The sequence below is a fragment of the Ranitomeya imitator genome, chromosome 4, assembly GCF_032444005.1.
Source record: "Ranitomeya imitator isolate aRanImi1 chromosome 4, aRanImi1.pri, whole genome shotgun sequence".
NCBI classification, from domain to species: domain Eukaryota; kingdom Metazoa; phylum Chordata; class Amphibia; order Anura; family Dendrobatidae; genus Ranitomeya; species Ranitomeya imitator.
In genome coordinates, this window is record NC_091285.1 from 635,613,812 (window position 1) to 635,629,337 (window position 15,526).

The 15,526-nt window shown below is 41.2% G+C and overlaps 1 protein-coding gene across 2 annotated transcripts; it reads left to right on the forward strand.

The window, feature by feature from the left end:
- Positions 1-252: 252 nt before the first annotated feature.
- On the forward strand, positions 253-15,111 carry LOC138677017 (volume-regulated anion channel subunit LRRC8D-like). 2 transcript variants are annotated; one of them, XM_069766803.1, is made up of 2 exons: positions 253-496; positions 12,745-15,111. In XM_069766803.1, exon 2 carries the CDS (start codon positions 12,747-12,749, stop codon positions 15,081-15,083), a length of 2,337 nt encoding a protein of 778 aa, XP_069622904.1. In that variant the 5' UTR covers positions 253-496; positions 12,745-12,746; the 3' UTR covers positions 15,084-15,111. The 2 variants fall into 2 exon arrangements, with proteins under 2 accessions (XP_069622904.1, XP_069622903.1); XM_069766802.1 differs by having other exon boundaries at positions 253-462.
- The last annotated feature ends 415 nt before the right edge of the window (positions 15,112-15,526 follow it).

The window sequence follows — 15,526 nt, forward strand, 5'->3', positions numbered from 1 at the left end:
ACACACTCTTTTTATTTTTTTAAGGACAAAATTACTATCACATTTCGAAAGCTTGTCCACCCTTTTGTCGAGAACAGGATACACGTAAGGTCTCAATAAACCAATCGGTATACAGTGTAAAACTCATACATGTAAAGCCTTTAATAAATAGTCAGATGTGTACACAGTATTTGAAAACCAAGTTATGCGTGATTGACTCATGCTTAAACCAACCAAAGATTAGTGTGGGAGAGGCGGCCGACTCCCAGATGTAACTCGCAGGGAGAAGCGCGTGCAAACTGGACGGAGAGACAAAGTTTCTGACAAAACTTTTAGCCTTGGGAAAGAAGTTGTGAAAATGCAATTTTAAACGTTGTAAAGATAGGAGGACAGATCGTACAAGGCACACGCCGAGGCTTGTCCAGGATTGAGAAAGAATTTGCTGCAGCTTCCTGGGTTTAAAAATGCTCGCTGTCCGCAGAGGTAAGGACTGTGAGTTCTGCAGGACTCCAACAAGGTAAGGAGTCATGATGACGCTAGCTGAGCTGCGAGAGTTCAGCAGGAGAACCCTGAAGGCCAATGGTTCATATAGATGGGAACGTCCATGGGTCAAATAGGCACAAAAAGCCAGGTACCACTTCACAGGTAAAGGGCAGCTTTATAAATGAGGCGAAAAATAAGGAAGAAGAAGTCTAGTGATGCCGGTTGTTCCATTACTAGATATGATCTATAACAAAAATCAGATTGCAGCAGATTTCATTAGTGCACATGCGCCCTTCTGGTATCTTTTTTTTTCCATCAAAATGTGGGCGCAGAAGCTTTCTAACAAATTTTACATTTGTTATTTTTGTCACTGATTAGGTCATATTTATTACATTTGATATGTGCCAAACATATAACTATGGAGGCAGTGGCAGCACATAATCAAAATAATCAGTATATATATATATATATATATATATATATATTTTTTTTTTTTTTTCATTACAGGTAATTATGATGTGCCCAACATTAAAATCTCGCTGCATATTGTAGGGGTTCCATCACTCTGGTAGCCGCATGGACATGCAGAGGGTATTTATCTTAAAACAGAGTAAAGTTTATTGTCCTTCATGAACTTTACAGCAAAGAAAATCAAACGGTCTCACCAACTTGGTATTACAGAAACCTCTCAGGCTGCAGTACAGACTATGCACTAACCCTGACTTTCTCCAGCCTCAGCACACTACTACTACTACAACCTGAGCTAGACCAGCGGCATTTTATTAGGCCAGTAACACCGGACTGGAGTATGGGAGCGACCTTTCCCACCCAGGCTCTTTTGGTCGCTCCTGAAGCCCGGACCCAAAATCCAGTCAACATAAAAGCCATCTCAGTAACACGTACCCGCTATCCAGGACCTTACCTTACTATAATACATACTGCATATATAGCCACAGTTTTGAATAGAAACAAATTTCTAGTACAACACAGATGTAACGCAATTAGGCTAGGGTCATACGACCGATATTCTCTCATCTGAGAAAATCGATTATGCTAATCACACTCTGATCAGACTCTGATGTGTGATCCGATATTCTCAAATGTGGAAAATTAGATAAAAAAAAACTCTCCTCCTTCTTTATACAGTGTGTTTGTGAAAACCATATCAGATGTCATCCAAGTGCAGTCTGATTTTTTTTCACGGACCCATAAACATGAATGGGCGAGTGCCATCCAATTATTGGAGGCAACTCGAGCATTCTGCATTTTTTTAAAAAAATGTTTCCCTCAGACCGACTCTGTTTCAGATAAAACTCAGATGTGCACATCCATATCGAATAACATAAAGGACAGATTGTACTGGTCCAATTATTACAGTCGTGTGTGCGAGCTCTCAAGAAAAAAGTTATACATATCTGTGTCTATGATTAGGACATGGTGCTATGTACAACTGGGCAAATGTAGAACTCATTAAAGGCGCAGGCGTGTACTATGGAGGACAGAGAATGAACTTCAATCCAATATTGCAGCCAGCATGCAGCCAGCGGGTAAGGAAAGGGTGAATCAAAAACCCGAAAACCCCACCCCTATGGCTGAAGATTGTTCCCTCCAAATTCAGGTGACAGAGTCCCTTTAAGTAAATCTGGCCCCTTTTCTCCACCAAAATGAAAGCCATTTAGGAAAATTCTAGCTTTGGATGCTGGATCATAGTACAATTATTTGATGATTTGAAAATTTCAAACCCTTTTTAGAAAATTGTGTAATCCTCCTATGCATGGAGTGCTGTTAGCTGGCACTTGTTTTATCTGAGAGCAGTATATTAATTAGGGAGAATGTGGAAAAGTAACATATATAAAATGCTAGAGAATAAGGCCAGGTTCAGACGGGCATATTTCACAATCAATATACAGCCCACAATCCTCAGACTGACCACAGGTCTCTCGACTATAACATATAAGGATGTCCGTTTGGACTCAGTAGACCTGCGATCAGACTGGACATTGCAGCCTGTATACTGACCATGAAACGCGCTCATGTGAACCCTACCTAAAGCGACTTTTACACGGAAGATAATCATGAATGAGAGTTGTAAAAAACGTTTATTTTATGATTATCTTGACACTAGATGGTGGCCCAATTCTAACGCATAGGGTATTCTAGAATATGTATGCATGTATGTACGTTGCGCTTAGCACAGCCACGTAGTATATAACATAGTCACGTAGTATATAACACAGACAGCCACGTAGTATATAACACAGCCCACTTAATATATAGCACAGCCCACATAGTATATAGCACAGCGACGTAGTATATAACAGCCACATACTATATAGCACAGCCACATAGTATATAGCAGCCACATACTATATAGCACAGCCACGTAGTATATAGCAGCCACGTAGTATATAACACAGCCCACGTAATATATAGCACAGCCCACATAGTATGTAGCACAGCGACGTAGTATATAACAGCCACGTACTATATAGCACAGCCACGTAGTATATAGCAGCCACATAGTATATAGCACAGCCCACGTAAAACAGACAGCCACGTAGTATATAGTATAGCCATGTAGCATATAGCAGCCACGTAGTGTATAGCAGCCATGTAGTATATAACACAGCCCACATAATATATAGCACAGCCCATGTAATATATAGCACAGCTCACGCAGTATATAACACAGGCCACGTAGTATATAACACTGCCCACATAGTATATAGCAGCCAGGCAGTATATAACACAGCCCACATAATATATAGCACAGCCCACATACTATATAGCACAGCGACGTAGTATATAACAGCCACGTACTATATAGCACAGCCACATAGTATATAGCAGCCACGTACTATATAGCACAGCCACGTAGTATATAGCAGCCACGTAGTATATAACACAGCCCACGTAATATATAGCACAGTCCACATAGTATATAGCACAGCGACGTAGTATATAACAGCCACGTACTATATAGCACAGCCACGTAGTATATAGCAGCCACATAGTATATAGCACAGCCCACGTAAAACAGACAGCCACGTAGTATATAGTACAGCCATTTAGCATATAGCAGCCACGTAGTGTATAGCAGCCATGTAGTACATAACACAGCCCACATAATATATAGCACAGCCCATGTAATATATAGCACAGCTCACGCAGTATATAACACAGGCCACGTAGTATATAACACTGCCCACATAGTATATAGCAGCCAGGCAGTATATAACACAGCCCACATAATATATAGCACAGCCCACGTAGTATACAACACAGACCACGCAGTATATAACACAGGCCACGCAGTATATAACACAGGGCACACAGTATATAACACAGCCCACGTAGTATATAGCAGTGTGGGCACCATATCCCTGTTAAAAAAAAAAGAAAAAAAAAGTTATATACTCACCCTCCGGCGTCCACTGAAGCTGTTCCGATGCGTGCGAGACCGCTAAGGCATCTGGGTAATTTCGCAATGCATCACTGGGAACAGAAGCTGAGGAAGGTGAGAATAGCACAATTTTTTTATTATTATTATTTTTAACATTATATCTTTTTACTATTAATGCTGCATACGCCGCATCAATAGTTAAAAGTTGGTCCGGGATGGATCAACACACTGGCACTGTCTGGAGGGGAGTAGGGAGGGGGCACTGACTTGAGGAGAGTAGGGAGGGACCAATCAGCGATGCAGGATTTCCGTTACGGACGTTAGTTACAGACAGACAAACAGACGGAAGTACCCCTTAGACAATTATATAGATAGATGTAAACAGGTTGCCCAAACGCTCATTCACACACCTGGTTGGTGGAGGGAGGGCAAAAGTCAGACCTCCAGAAGTCTAATATTGATGACCTAAGCCAAGTATATATCATCCATATTAAAATGACAAACATTTTACAGCAATAAGCAAAAGTGAGTTATTAAGAAGAATAATATATTACTCGCCTACTATTTTGAGCTTTTGTGAATTTGTTGCTTATATTCTTATATTCAGTATCATCTCTATGCTGATGACACATAGATCTACATCTCTGGACCAGATATCACCTCCCTACTAACCACAATCCCTCAATGTCTGTCCACTATTTCATCCTTCTTCTCCGCTAGATTTCTGAAACTTAACATCGACAAAACAGAATTCATCATCTTTCCCCCATCTCACGTGACTCCCCCAACGAACCTATCCATTACAGTAAATGGCTGCCCACTCTCCCCAGTCCCACAAGCTCGCTGCCTCGGGGTAATCCTTGACGCTGATCTCTCCTTCAAACCACATATCCAAGCCCTTTCCACTTCCTGCCAACTTCAACTCAAAAATATTTCACGAATCCGTACATTCCTCAACCAAGAATCTGCAAAAACCCTAGTCCATGCCCTCATCATCTATCGCCTTGACTACTGCAACCTCCTGCTCTGTGGCCTCCCCTCTAACACTCTTGTACCCCTCCAATCTATTCTAAACTCTGCTGCCTGACTAATCCACCTGTCCCCCCGCTATTCCCCGGCATCTCCCCTCTGTCAATTCCTTCACTGGCTCCCCATTGCCCAGAGACTCCAGTACAAAACCCTAATCATGACTGTTGTGAATTCTGCTCTTGGGCTCCCTCCGGTGGTTGTAAGTGGCACTTTTGTGAGTTCTGCTCTTGGGCTCCCTCCGGTGGTTTTAAGTGGAATGGCTGCTCCTTGGATTTAGCAGTCAGCAGCTGTTTCCACTAATTGTCTATTCTGGTCGGCTATTTAGCCTGGCTCTCCCCTTCAGCTTGTGCCACTTGTCAATGGTTCCTGGTTGGATTCACATCTCTCTTGGTTTTCCCTGATATCCTGACCAGTTCAGCAAAGATAAGTCCTTGCTTGCTCTTTTCTGTCCACATGTTGTGGACTTCATTGTTCGGTACATTCTATGTTTTTGTCCAGCTTGTCAGTATGGATTAATTCAGTTAAGCTGGAAGCTCCGGGAAGCAGATTTACCCTCCCCACCTTTAGTCAGGTGTGGAGATTTTTGTAAACTCTGTGTGGATTTTTTGTAGTTTTTATACTGACCGCACAGTATCCTGTCCTGTCCTATCTATCTAGCTAGTATGGCCTCCTATGCTAAAATCTGATTTAATTTCTGCGTATGTTATTTCCCTCTCCTCTCACCGTCAATATTTGTGGGGAGCTATCTTTCCTTTGGGGATTTTCTCTGAGGCAAGATAGGTTTCCTGTTTCTGTCTTTAGGGGAAGTTAGATCTTAGGCTGTGCCGAGGGGTCTAGGGAGTGTCAGGTACCCCCCACGGCTATTTCTAGTTGCGCTGCTAGGTTCAGGGTTTGCGGTCAGTACAGATACCACCTCCTTCAGAGCTTGTCCCATGTTGCTCCTAAACCACCAGATCATAACACATGACGTACAAAGCCATCCACAACCTGTCTCCTCCATACATCTGTGACCTCGTCTCCCGGTACTTACCTACACGCAACCTCCGATCCTCACAAGATCTCCTTCTCTACTCCCCTCTTATCTCCTCTTCCCACAATCGCATACAAGATTTCTCTCGCATATCACCCCTACTCTGGAACTCTCTACCACAACATATCAGACTCTCACCTACCATTGAAACCTTCAAAAAAAGCCTGAAGACCCACCTCTTCCGACAAGCCTACAACCTGCAGTAACCACCGATCGACCAAACCGCTGCATGACCAGCTCTACCCTCACCTACTGTATTCTCACCGATCCCTTGTAGATTGTGAGCCTTCGCGGGCAGGGTCTTCTCTCCTCCTGTACCAGTTATGAATTGTATTGTTTAACCCCTTTCTGCCATTGGACGTACTATTCCGTCCATGTGGGGTGGGCCTTACTTCCCAAGGACGGAATAGTACGTCCAGCGCGATTGGCCGCGTCACGGGGGGAGCGCGGCCGATTGTGGCCGGGTGTCAGCTGCCTATCACAGCTGACATCTGGCACTATGTGCCAGGAGCGGTCACGGACCGCCCCCGGCACGTTAACCCCCGGCACACCGCGATCAAACATGATCGCGGTGTGCTGGCGGTATAGGGAAGCATCACGCAGGGAGGGGGCTCCCTGCGTGCTTCCCTGAGACCCCCGCAGCAACACGATGTGATCGCGTTGCTGTGAGGGTCTCTTACCTTCCTCCCTGCAGCAGCCTCGGATCCAAAATGGCCACGGCATCCGGGTCCTGCAGGGAGGGAGGTGGCTTACCAAGTGCCTGCTCAGAGCAGGCGCTTGGTAAGCCTGCAGCGCTGTAAGTCAGATCGCTGATCTGAAAGAGTAAAAAAGTTAAAAAAAAAATTTCCACATGTGTAAAAATAAAAAAATAATAATAATTCCTAAATCAAGAAAAAAAAATATTATTCCCATAAATACATTTCTTTATCTAAATAAAAAAACAAGCAATAAAAGTACACATATTTAGTATCACCAAATCCGTAACGACGCAACCTATAAAACTGTCACCACTAGTTAACCCCTTCAGTAAACACCGTAAGAAAAAAAAAAACAAGGCAAAAAACAACGATTTATTATCATACTGCGGAACAAAAAGTGGAATAACACGCAATAAAAAAAACAGATATAAATAACCATGGTACCGCTGAAAATGTCATCTTATCCCGCAAAAAACGAGCCGCCATACAGCATCATCAGCAAAAAAATAAAAAAGTTATAGTCCTCAGAATAAAGCGATGCAAAAATAATTATTATTTCTGTAAAATAGTTTTTATCGTGTAAAAGCGCCAAACATAAAAAAAAGATATAAATGAGGTATCGCTGTAAACGTACTGACCCGAAGAATAAAACTGCTTTATCAATTTTAATTCATGAATAGCTGGTTTTTTGTCATTCTGCCTCACAAAAATCGGAATAAAAAGCGATCAAAAAATGTCACGTGCCCGAAAATGTTACCAATAAAAACATCAACTCGTCCCGCAAAAAACAAGACCTCACATGACTCTGTGGACTCAAATATGGAGAAATTATAGCTCTCAAAATGTGGTAACGCAAAAAATATTTTTTGCAATAAAAAGCGCCTTTCAGTGTGTGACGGCTGCCAAACATAAAAATCCACTAAAAAACCCGCTATAAAAGTAAATCAAACCCCCCTTCATAACCCTCCTTAGTTAGGGAAAAATTAAAAAATTACAAAAATGTATTTATTTCCATTTTCCCATTAGGGTTAGGGTTAGGGCTAGGGTTAGGGTTAGAGTTAGGGTTAAGGCTACAGTTAGGGTTGGGGCTAAAGTTAGGGTTGGGGCTAAAGTTAGGGTTAGGGTTGGGGCTAAAGTTACGGTTAGGGTTTAGATTACATTTACGGTTGGGAATCGGGTTGGGATTAGGGTTAGGGGTGTGTCAGGGTTAGAGGTGTGGTTAGGGTTACTGTTGGGATTAGGGTTAGGGGTGTGTTTGGATTAGGGTTTCAGTTATAATTGGGGGTTTCCACTGTTTAGGCACCTCAGGGGCTCTCAAAACGCGACATGGCGTCCGATCTCAATGCCAGCCAATTCTGCGTTGAAAAAGTAAAACAGTGCTCCTTCCCTTCCGAGCTCTCCCGTGTGCCCAAACAGGGGTTTACCCCAACATATGGGGTATCAGCGTACTCAGGACAAATTGGACAACAACTTTATTTTGGGGTCCAATTACTCCTGTTACCCTTGGGAAAATACAAAACTGGGGGCTAAAAAATAATTTTTGTGGGAAAAAAAAAAGATTTTTTATTTTCACGGCTCTGCGTTATAAACTGTAGTGAAACACTTGGGGGTTCAAAGCTCTCACAACACATCTAGACGAGGTCCTTAGGGGGTCTACTTTCCAAAATGATGTCACTTGTGGGGGGTTTCTACTGTTTAGGTACATTAGGGGCTCTGAAAACGCAATGTGACGCCTGCAGACCATTCCATCTAAGTCTGCATTCCAAATGGCGCTCCTTCCCTTCCGAGCCCTCCCATGCGCCCAAACGGTGGTTCCCCCCCACATATGGGGTATCAGCATACTCAGGACAAATTGGACAACAACTTTTTGGGTCCAATTTCTCCTGTTACCCTAGGGAAAATAAAATATTAGGGGTGAAAAGATAATTTTTGTGAAAAAATATGATTTTTTATTTTTACGGTTCTGCATTATAAACTTCTGTAAAGCACTTGGTGGGTCAAAGTGCTCACCACACCTCTAGATAAGTTCCTTAGGGGGTCTACTTTCCAAAAAGGTGTTACCCTCGGGAAAATACAAAACTGGGGGCTAAAAAATAATTTTTGTGGGAAAAAATTTTTGCTTTATTTTTACGGCTCTGCATTTTAAACTTCTGTGAAGCCCTTGGTGGGTCAAAGTGCTCACCACACATCTAGATAAGTTCCTTAGGGGGTCTACTTTCCAAAATGGAGTCACTTGTGGGGGGTTTCAATGTACTTTCCAAAATGGTGTCACTTGTGGGGGGGTTCAATGTTTAGGCACATCAGTGGCTCTCCAAATGCAATATGGCGTCCCATCTCAATTCCTGTCAATTTTGCCTTGAAAAGTCAATCAGCGCTCCTTCCCTTCCGAGCTCTCCCATGCGCCCAAACAGTGGTTTACCCCCACATATGGGGTATCAGCGCACTCAGGACAAATTGTACAACAACTTTTAGGGTCCAATTTCTTCTCTTACCCTTGGGAAAATAAAATATTAGGGGTGAAAAGATAATTTTTGTGAAAAAATATGATTTTTTATTTTTACGGTTCTGCATTATAAACTTCTGTAAAGCACTTGGTGGGTCAAAGTGCTCACCACACCTCTAGATAAGTTCCTTAGGGGGTCTACTTTCCAAAAAGGTGTCACTTGTGGGGGGTTTCAATGTTTAGGCACATGAGTGGCTCTCCAAACGCAACATGGCGTCCCATCTCAATTCCTGTCAATTTTGCATTGAAAAGTCAAACGGCGCTCCTTCCCTTCCGAGCTCTGTCATGCGCCCATGCAGTGGTTTACCCCCACATATGGGGTATCGGTGTACTCAGGAGAAAATGGACCCCAAAAGTTGTTGTACAATTTGTCCTGTTACCCTTGGTAAAATAAAACAAATTGGAGCTGAAGTAAATTTTTTGTGAAAAAAACTTAAATATTAATTTTTATTTAAACATTCCAAAAATTCCTGTGAAACACCTGAAGGGTTAATAAACTTCTTGAATGTGGTTTTGAGCACCTTGAGGTGTGCAGTTTTTAGAATGTTGTCACACTTGGGTATTTTCTATCCTATAGACCCCTCAAAATGACTTCAAATGAGATGTTGTCCCTAAAAAAAATGGTGTTGTAAAAATGAGAAATTGCTGGTCAACTTTTAACCCTTATAACTCCCTAACAACAAAAAAAATTTTGTTCCAAAATTGTGCTGATGTAAAGTAGACATGTGGGAAATGTAACTTATTAAGTATTTTGTGTGACATATCTCTGTGATTTAATTGCATAAAAATTCAAAGTTGGAAAATTGCGAAATTTTCAAAATTTTCACCAAAGTTCCATTTTTTTCACAAATAAACGCAGGTAATATCAAAGAAATGTTACCACTATCATGAAGTACAATATGCCACGAGAAAACAATGTCAGAATCACTGGGATCCGTTGAAGTGTTCCAGAGTTATAACCTCATAAAGGGACAGTGGTCAGAATTGTAAAAATTGGCCTGGTCATTAACGCGCAAACCACCCTTGGGGGTAAAGGGGTTAAGATTATTGTACTTGTTTTTATTATGTATACCCCTCCTTACATGTAAAGTGCCATGGAATAAATGGCGCTATAACAATAAATAATAATAATAATAAATAATAATAATTATATTAATCCAAAATTGTATCACTTTTTATGGCCAAGAGCTGCATTCACATTTTGGCAGGCTTCAGAGCTGAAATCTCGGAGATACTTCCATAATAAGTTGGGAAAGATAAGATAAGTGATAGGGTAGCAAACAGCTAACTTGTCACCAAGTTTTCGTTAGATAAACCGTTGTCACCTCTTTTCCTTCTGTAGTCACCTCCTTACAACAGATTTATATAAACCCAGCTTTTCCCCATGTACTTCAAAAAATGTATTTTACAAGGAGGATATGTCGTCCACTTAAATTAAAGGAGGAGGGGGGGCGATCACTGACGCCCATCAGACCGATTGGTGGGACAATTAAAATGAAGGGTTGTAGGGACTTTGCTACACCATTGGCAATGGATTATATAGGGGAAAACATGATGAAATTTTTTTTTTCAGAATTTTTTAATTGTAAAAAAAAACCCTCAGTATGAATCTCAAGAGACATTTACAAACATTTTTTATAGCGATTTTTATATATTTGTAATATGAGCATCTTTTCTCTTTTTTTCTAGTCCAAAAAGAAGCCTATTGGGAAAATTCGAGAAAAAATGTTTATTATGGAAAGCATTCTGCTTTTTTTCTTTATCGCCACTGATCTATAAAACAAACACAAAAACATAAGGAGCTCCATTGATCAAAACTGTTTTAAAGGAAAACTGTTTTTGTTGCCCTTAACGAAAAATCAGAGCCCAGGTTTTAAGATTTTTTTTTTTTTTCATACAGCTCCAGTAAAATAAAGGGGTTCGCCAGTAAAAAATAAATGACCTATGCACAAAATAATTGGCGGGGGTCTGGCTGCTGGGATAGGGTACTTCATCCCAGTTAGAGTGGAGTTGTAGCATGCGTGCTCAACCGCTGTGCCATTCATTCCTTATGGGGTGGGTGAGCACTGAGCTCCACTTTTTCCGACAGCCCACTAAATAATGAATCAACGTTTGACCTACCAGTCCATTTTGTAACAAGGATAAAAGTTCTCCGTCATGGAAAAAAAATGCCAATTCTGCCTATTGTAGCAGGTCCCAACAGTGGAACTCCTACTGATCAGCAAGTTACTACCTATCCTGTAGATACATGATAACGTGTTTTCACTAGACAACCCCTTTAAAGCTATACATAGTAACATAGTAACATAGTAACATAGTTAGTAAGGCCAAAAAAAGACATTTGTCCATCCAGTTCAGCCTATATTCCACCATAATAAATCCCCAGATCTACGTCCTTCTACAGAACCTAATTGTATGATACAATATTGTTCTGCTCCAGGAAGACATCCAGGCCTCTCTTGAACCCCTCGACTGAGTTCGCCATCACCACCTCCTCAGGCAAGCAATTCCAGATTCTCACTGCCCTAACAGTAAAGAATTCTCTTCTATGTTGGTGGAAAAACCTTCTCTCCTCCAGACGCAAAGAATGCCCCCTTGTGCCCGTCACCTTCCTTGGTATAAACAGATCCTCAGCGAGATATTTGTATTGTCCCCTTATATACTTATACATGGTTATTAGATCGCCCCTCAGTCGTCTTTTTTCTAGACTAAATAATCCTAATTTCGCTAATCTATCTGGGTATTGTAGTTCTCCCATCCCCTTTATTAATTTTGTTGCCCTCCTTTATACTCTCTATAGTTCCATTATATCCTTCCTGAGCACCGGTGCCCAAAACTGGACACAGTACTCCATGTGCGGTCTAACTAGGTATTTGTACAGAGGCAGTATAATGCTCTCATCATGTGTATCCAGACCTCTTTTAATGCACCCCATGATCCTGTTTGCCTTGGCAGCTGCTGCCTGGCACTGGCTGCTCCAGGTAAGTTTATCATTAACTAGGATCCCCAAGTCCTTCTCCCTGTCAGATTTACCCAGTGGTTTCCCATTCAGTGTGTAATGGTGATATTGATTCCTTCTTCCCATGTGTATAACCTTACATTTATCATTGTTAAACCTCATCTGCCACCTTTCAGCCCAAGTTTCCAACTTATCCAGATCCATCTGTAGCAGTATACTATCTTCTCTTGCCATGACATTACTACGGGCAAAAGAAAAGTTTTTCATTTTAGACATTTGTTATAAATCTTACAAATTATAGATAACATGTTTAGTTCAATAAAGGCTTCAAAGTAACATATGGCCTCTGCTTTTTGACAAAGCAGAAATTTTGCAAAAATTGTCATGAAAAACGTTCAATTTTTCACAAAAATGGTAAGTGAGGAAAAACCTTTTAAGTGGTCCAACAGCATTAGGGTCCGAAAGGGAACAGTGTCCATGTTCCTCCTCTATTCAGTGGCCAGCAAGACTTGACAAGTAATATTGTACTCATAACTTAGACATTATATTAGAAATTCTAATAAAACAATATTGAAAACCACTATTGACTTTCAAAATCTCCCCCAAAAAATGTTTTTTTAATGTTTTTAATATTTTCTTGCTTTTTCTCCCCACTCTTAGGTATGATCACGGTAAGCGAGGCTGCATCGCTTGCCGACACCCAGGCTCATTTCAAGGCCGTGAAACCTTGGTGGGACGTTCTCATGGATTATCTCCTTATAATTATGCTTATGACATCTTTCTTCTCTGCAACACTTCTTATTATAATGGATAAAGTTGTCTGTATGCCAAAGTCAAAGCTTGCCGAGAACATGTCAAGTGACTTTAGTGAGGCCACCCAACCTACTCCGACTTTTCCAAAAGATATCGGCCACTTGACCAATTTGGACTACCAGCAGTATATGTACGTGAGTGCTGTCTGTTACCACAAAGTCATGCCTTGGCAGTCCAAATATTTTCCTTACCTGGCTCTTATTAACACTATAATGCTACTGGTGAGCAGTAATTTTTGGTTTAAGTATCCAAAAACATCTTCAAAGGTTGAACATTTCCTGTCTATCTTGGCTAAATGCTTTGAATCTCCATGGACTACTAAAGCGCTTGAGGAAACAAGTGACCAGCCACCTCCAGAACATAACCGTCAAAAGTCTAGCAGCTCACGTTCCATTGACTACTCCCCCAGGACACCATTAATACATGAAATGCCATTGTCATTTGTACCGATCTCAGTGTCTGCAATCTTGGACAAAAAGGAGGGAGAGCAAGCAAAGGCTTTGTTTGAGAAGATCAGACATTTCCGAGCTCATGTTGAGGACTCAGATGTCGTATATAGAGTTTATGTTGGTCAAACTGTTTTCAAAGTGGTTAAAGTAGCAATAATCCTTGGGTACTCACTCAGTTTGGTAGGTTCATTTAGCTTCCACCATCCTTGTAAACCAGGAATACAAAATCTCATGGGATATTCTGTGTTCACTTGTACACACAACTTGGCCTTCATACTAGAAAAGCTTCTTGTGACCTATATTATACTTGTGTGTGTCTACGCTTTCCTGTCTGCCTATGCATTATTTTGGTTATTGACTAATTCCCTGAAGGTGTACTCCTTTGAAAAAAATAGTGAAGGTGCTGGATTTAGTGATATCCCTGATGTCAAAAACGATTTTGCCTTCATGTTGCACATGGTAGACCTGTATGACACGCTATACTCAAGGAGATTCTCTGTGTTTCTCTCTGCTGTAAGCGAAGGAAGGGTCAGAGAGATAGCACTTAATTCTGAGTGGCCAGCGGAGAAACTGAGACAGATGATTTACAAGGACTCAAATGGACGCTTTGAGCTGCAACTGGCCATGATCCCTGTAATACCAAGAGATGTCTATGAATTGAGTGAGATTCAGATTCTCAAGCTTGAGTTGATCTCATCTGCGAAGTTCGTAGGAGCGGTGTCTCAACTTAAGTCTCTCTTGGAGCTCCACATCAGTCACTGCTCAGTCAAAATGGACCCTGAAGCTTTTTCTTTCATCAGAGAGAGATTAAAAGTGCTTCATGTTAGATTCACAGACATGGAAGAACTTCCATCCTGGATGTACTCCTTGAAGAATTTAAGTCAACTGCATCTTTCTGGCAACCTCAATTGCTCCAACAATCGATCCATCCGTCTACAGTCTTTACGAGGACTGTCTGGACTTAAGTGTCTTTCTTTGACTACTAACATGTCTCATTTTCCTTCGGCAGTGCTCGATGTGGCTGGGCAGCTGTCAGAGTTTAGCCTACAGAATGGAGACACTGAATTTGGGTCACTTGGTCAACTGAAAAGGATGAACCAATTATTGTTGCTTAAACTTTGTCACTGCAAGATGACTAAAATTCCTGGTGCGGTTTTTGGGTTGACAAGTTTACAATGCATCGATTTAACATTCAACTGTCTACAATATGTTGAAGAACTAGGAACACTTCACCGTCTACGAAGCCTTACCATCTTACGACTATCCCATAATGCTATTAGTCATCTCCCGCCATCTATTGAGCTTCTACGTAATTTGGAAGAACTCTCAATTTCCAATAACAAACTAGAGAATTTACCAGTTTCTCTTTTTAATCTTGTTCGGTTAAGACACTTAGATGTAAGCTATAATCACATCAGACTTATCCCTCATGAAGTTGGTCACTTAACACGTTTAGAATCATTGACAATCAACTGTAACCAAATCTCTTTGTTACCCCGTGAGTTGTTCCGCTGCACTAGACTCCGGTCCCTCCATGTTAGTTCTAACAAACTTACAACTCTACCACCTGAGATTGGACAGCTACCTCTTCTGACCAGCTTGGATCTTATGGGCAACAACTTGACAGAGTTGCCAGAAGAGATTGCAAATTGCTTACAGCTGAAGAAAGGGGGGATTGACGTAGAAGAACACGTTTTAGGAAGATTAGCTCCAGAACTGAGGAAAAAGTTCATGTAAATTAATAATAAAAAATGCACAAACTTTATTTTACTTGCGTTAGTGGAAAATAGAAATTGACTGTTGCTTCAAACTTCTCTGTGTGAATTTACACTCTGTGGCATTAAGGCCTCCATACACAACAGATAAAAATGGCCTCACAAATGATCTTTTGTCAACGGCACAAAAAAATCTCAAACTATTAGACTGGTATTACACTTTTTCAACTGATGAAGCAGACAGTGCTTATCATTGGCTGAAAAAATCCAACATGCCCGATCAGTGGTTTGAACAATCGTGAATGCTCATTGATTCCCATTGGTCAAAACAAGTGATCACTTGTTCATTTCACCAAATAAGCAGATGGTTTTTCGTTATGGTCAAAATTAGCCATTGCAGTCGACTTTTATTTAATGTGTATGGACATCATTGTTGCCACCCCATAGATTCTGAATAGAATAGCA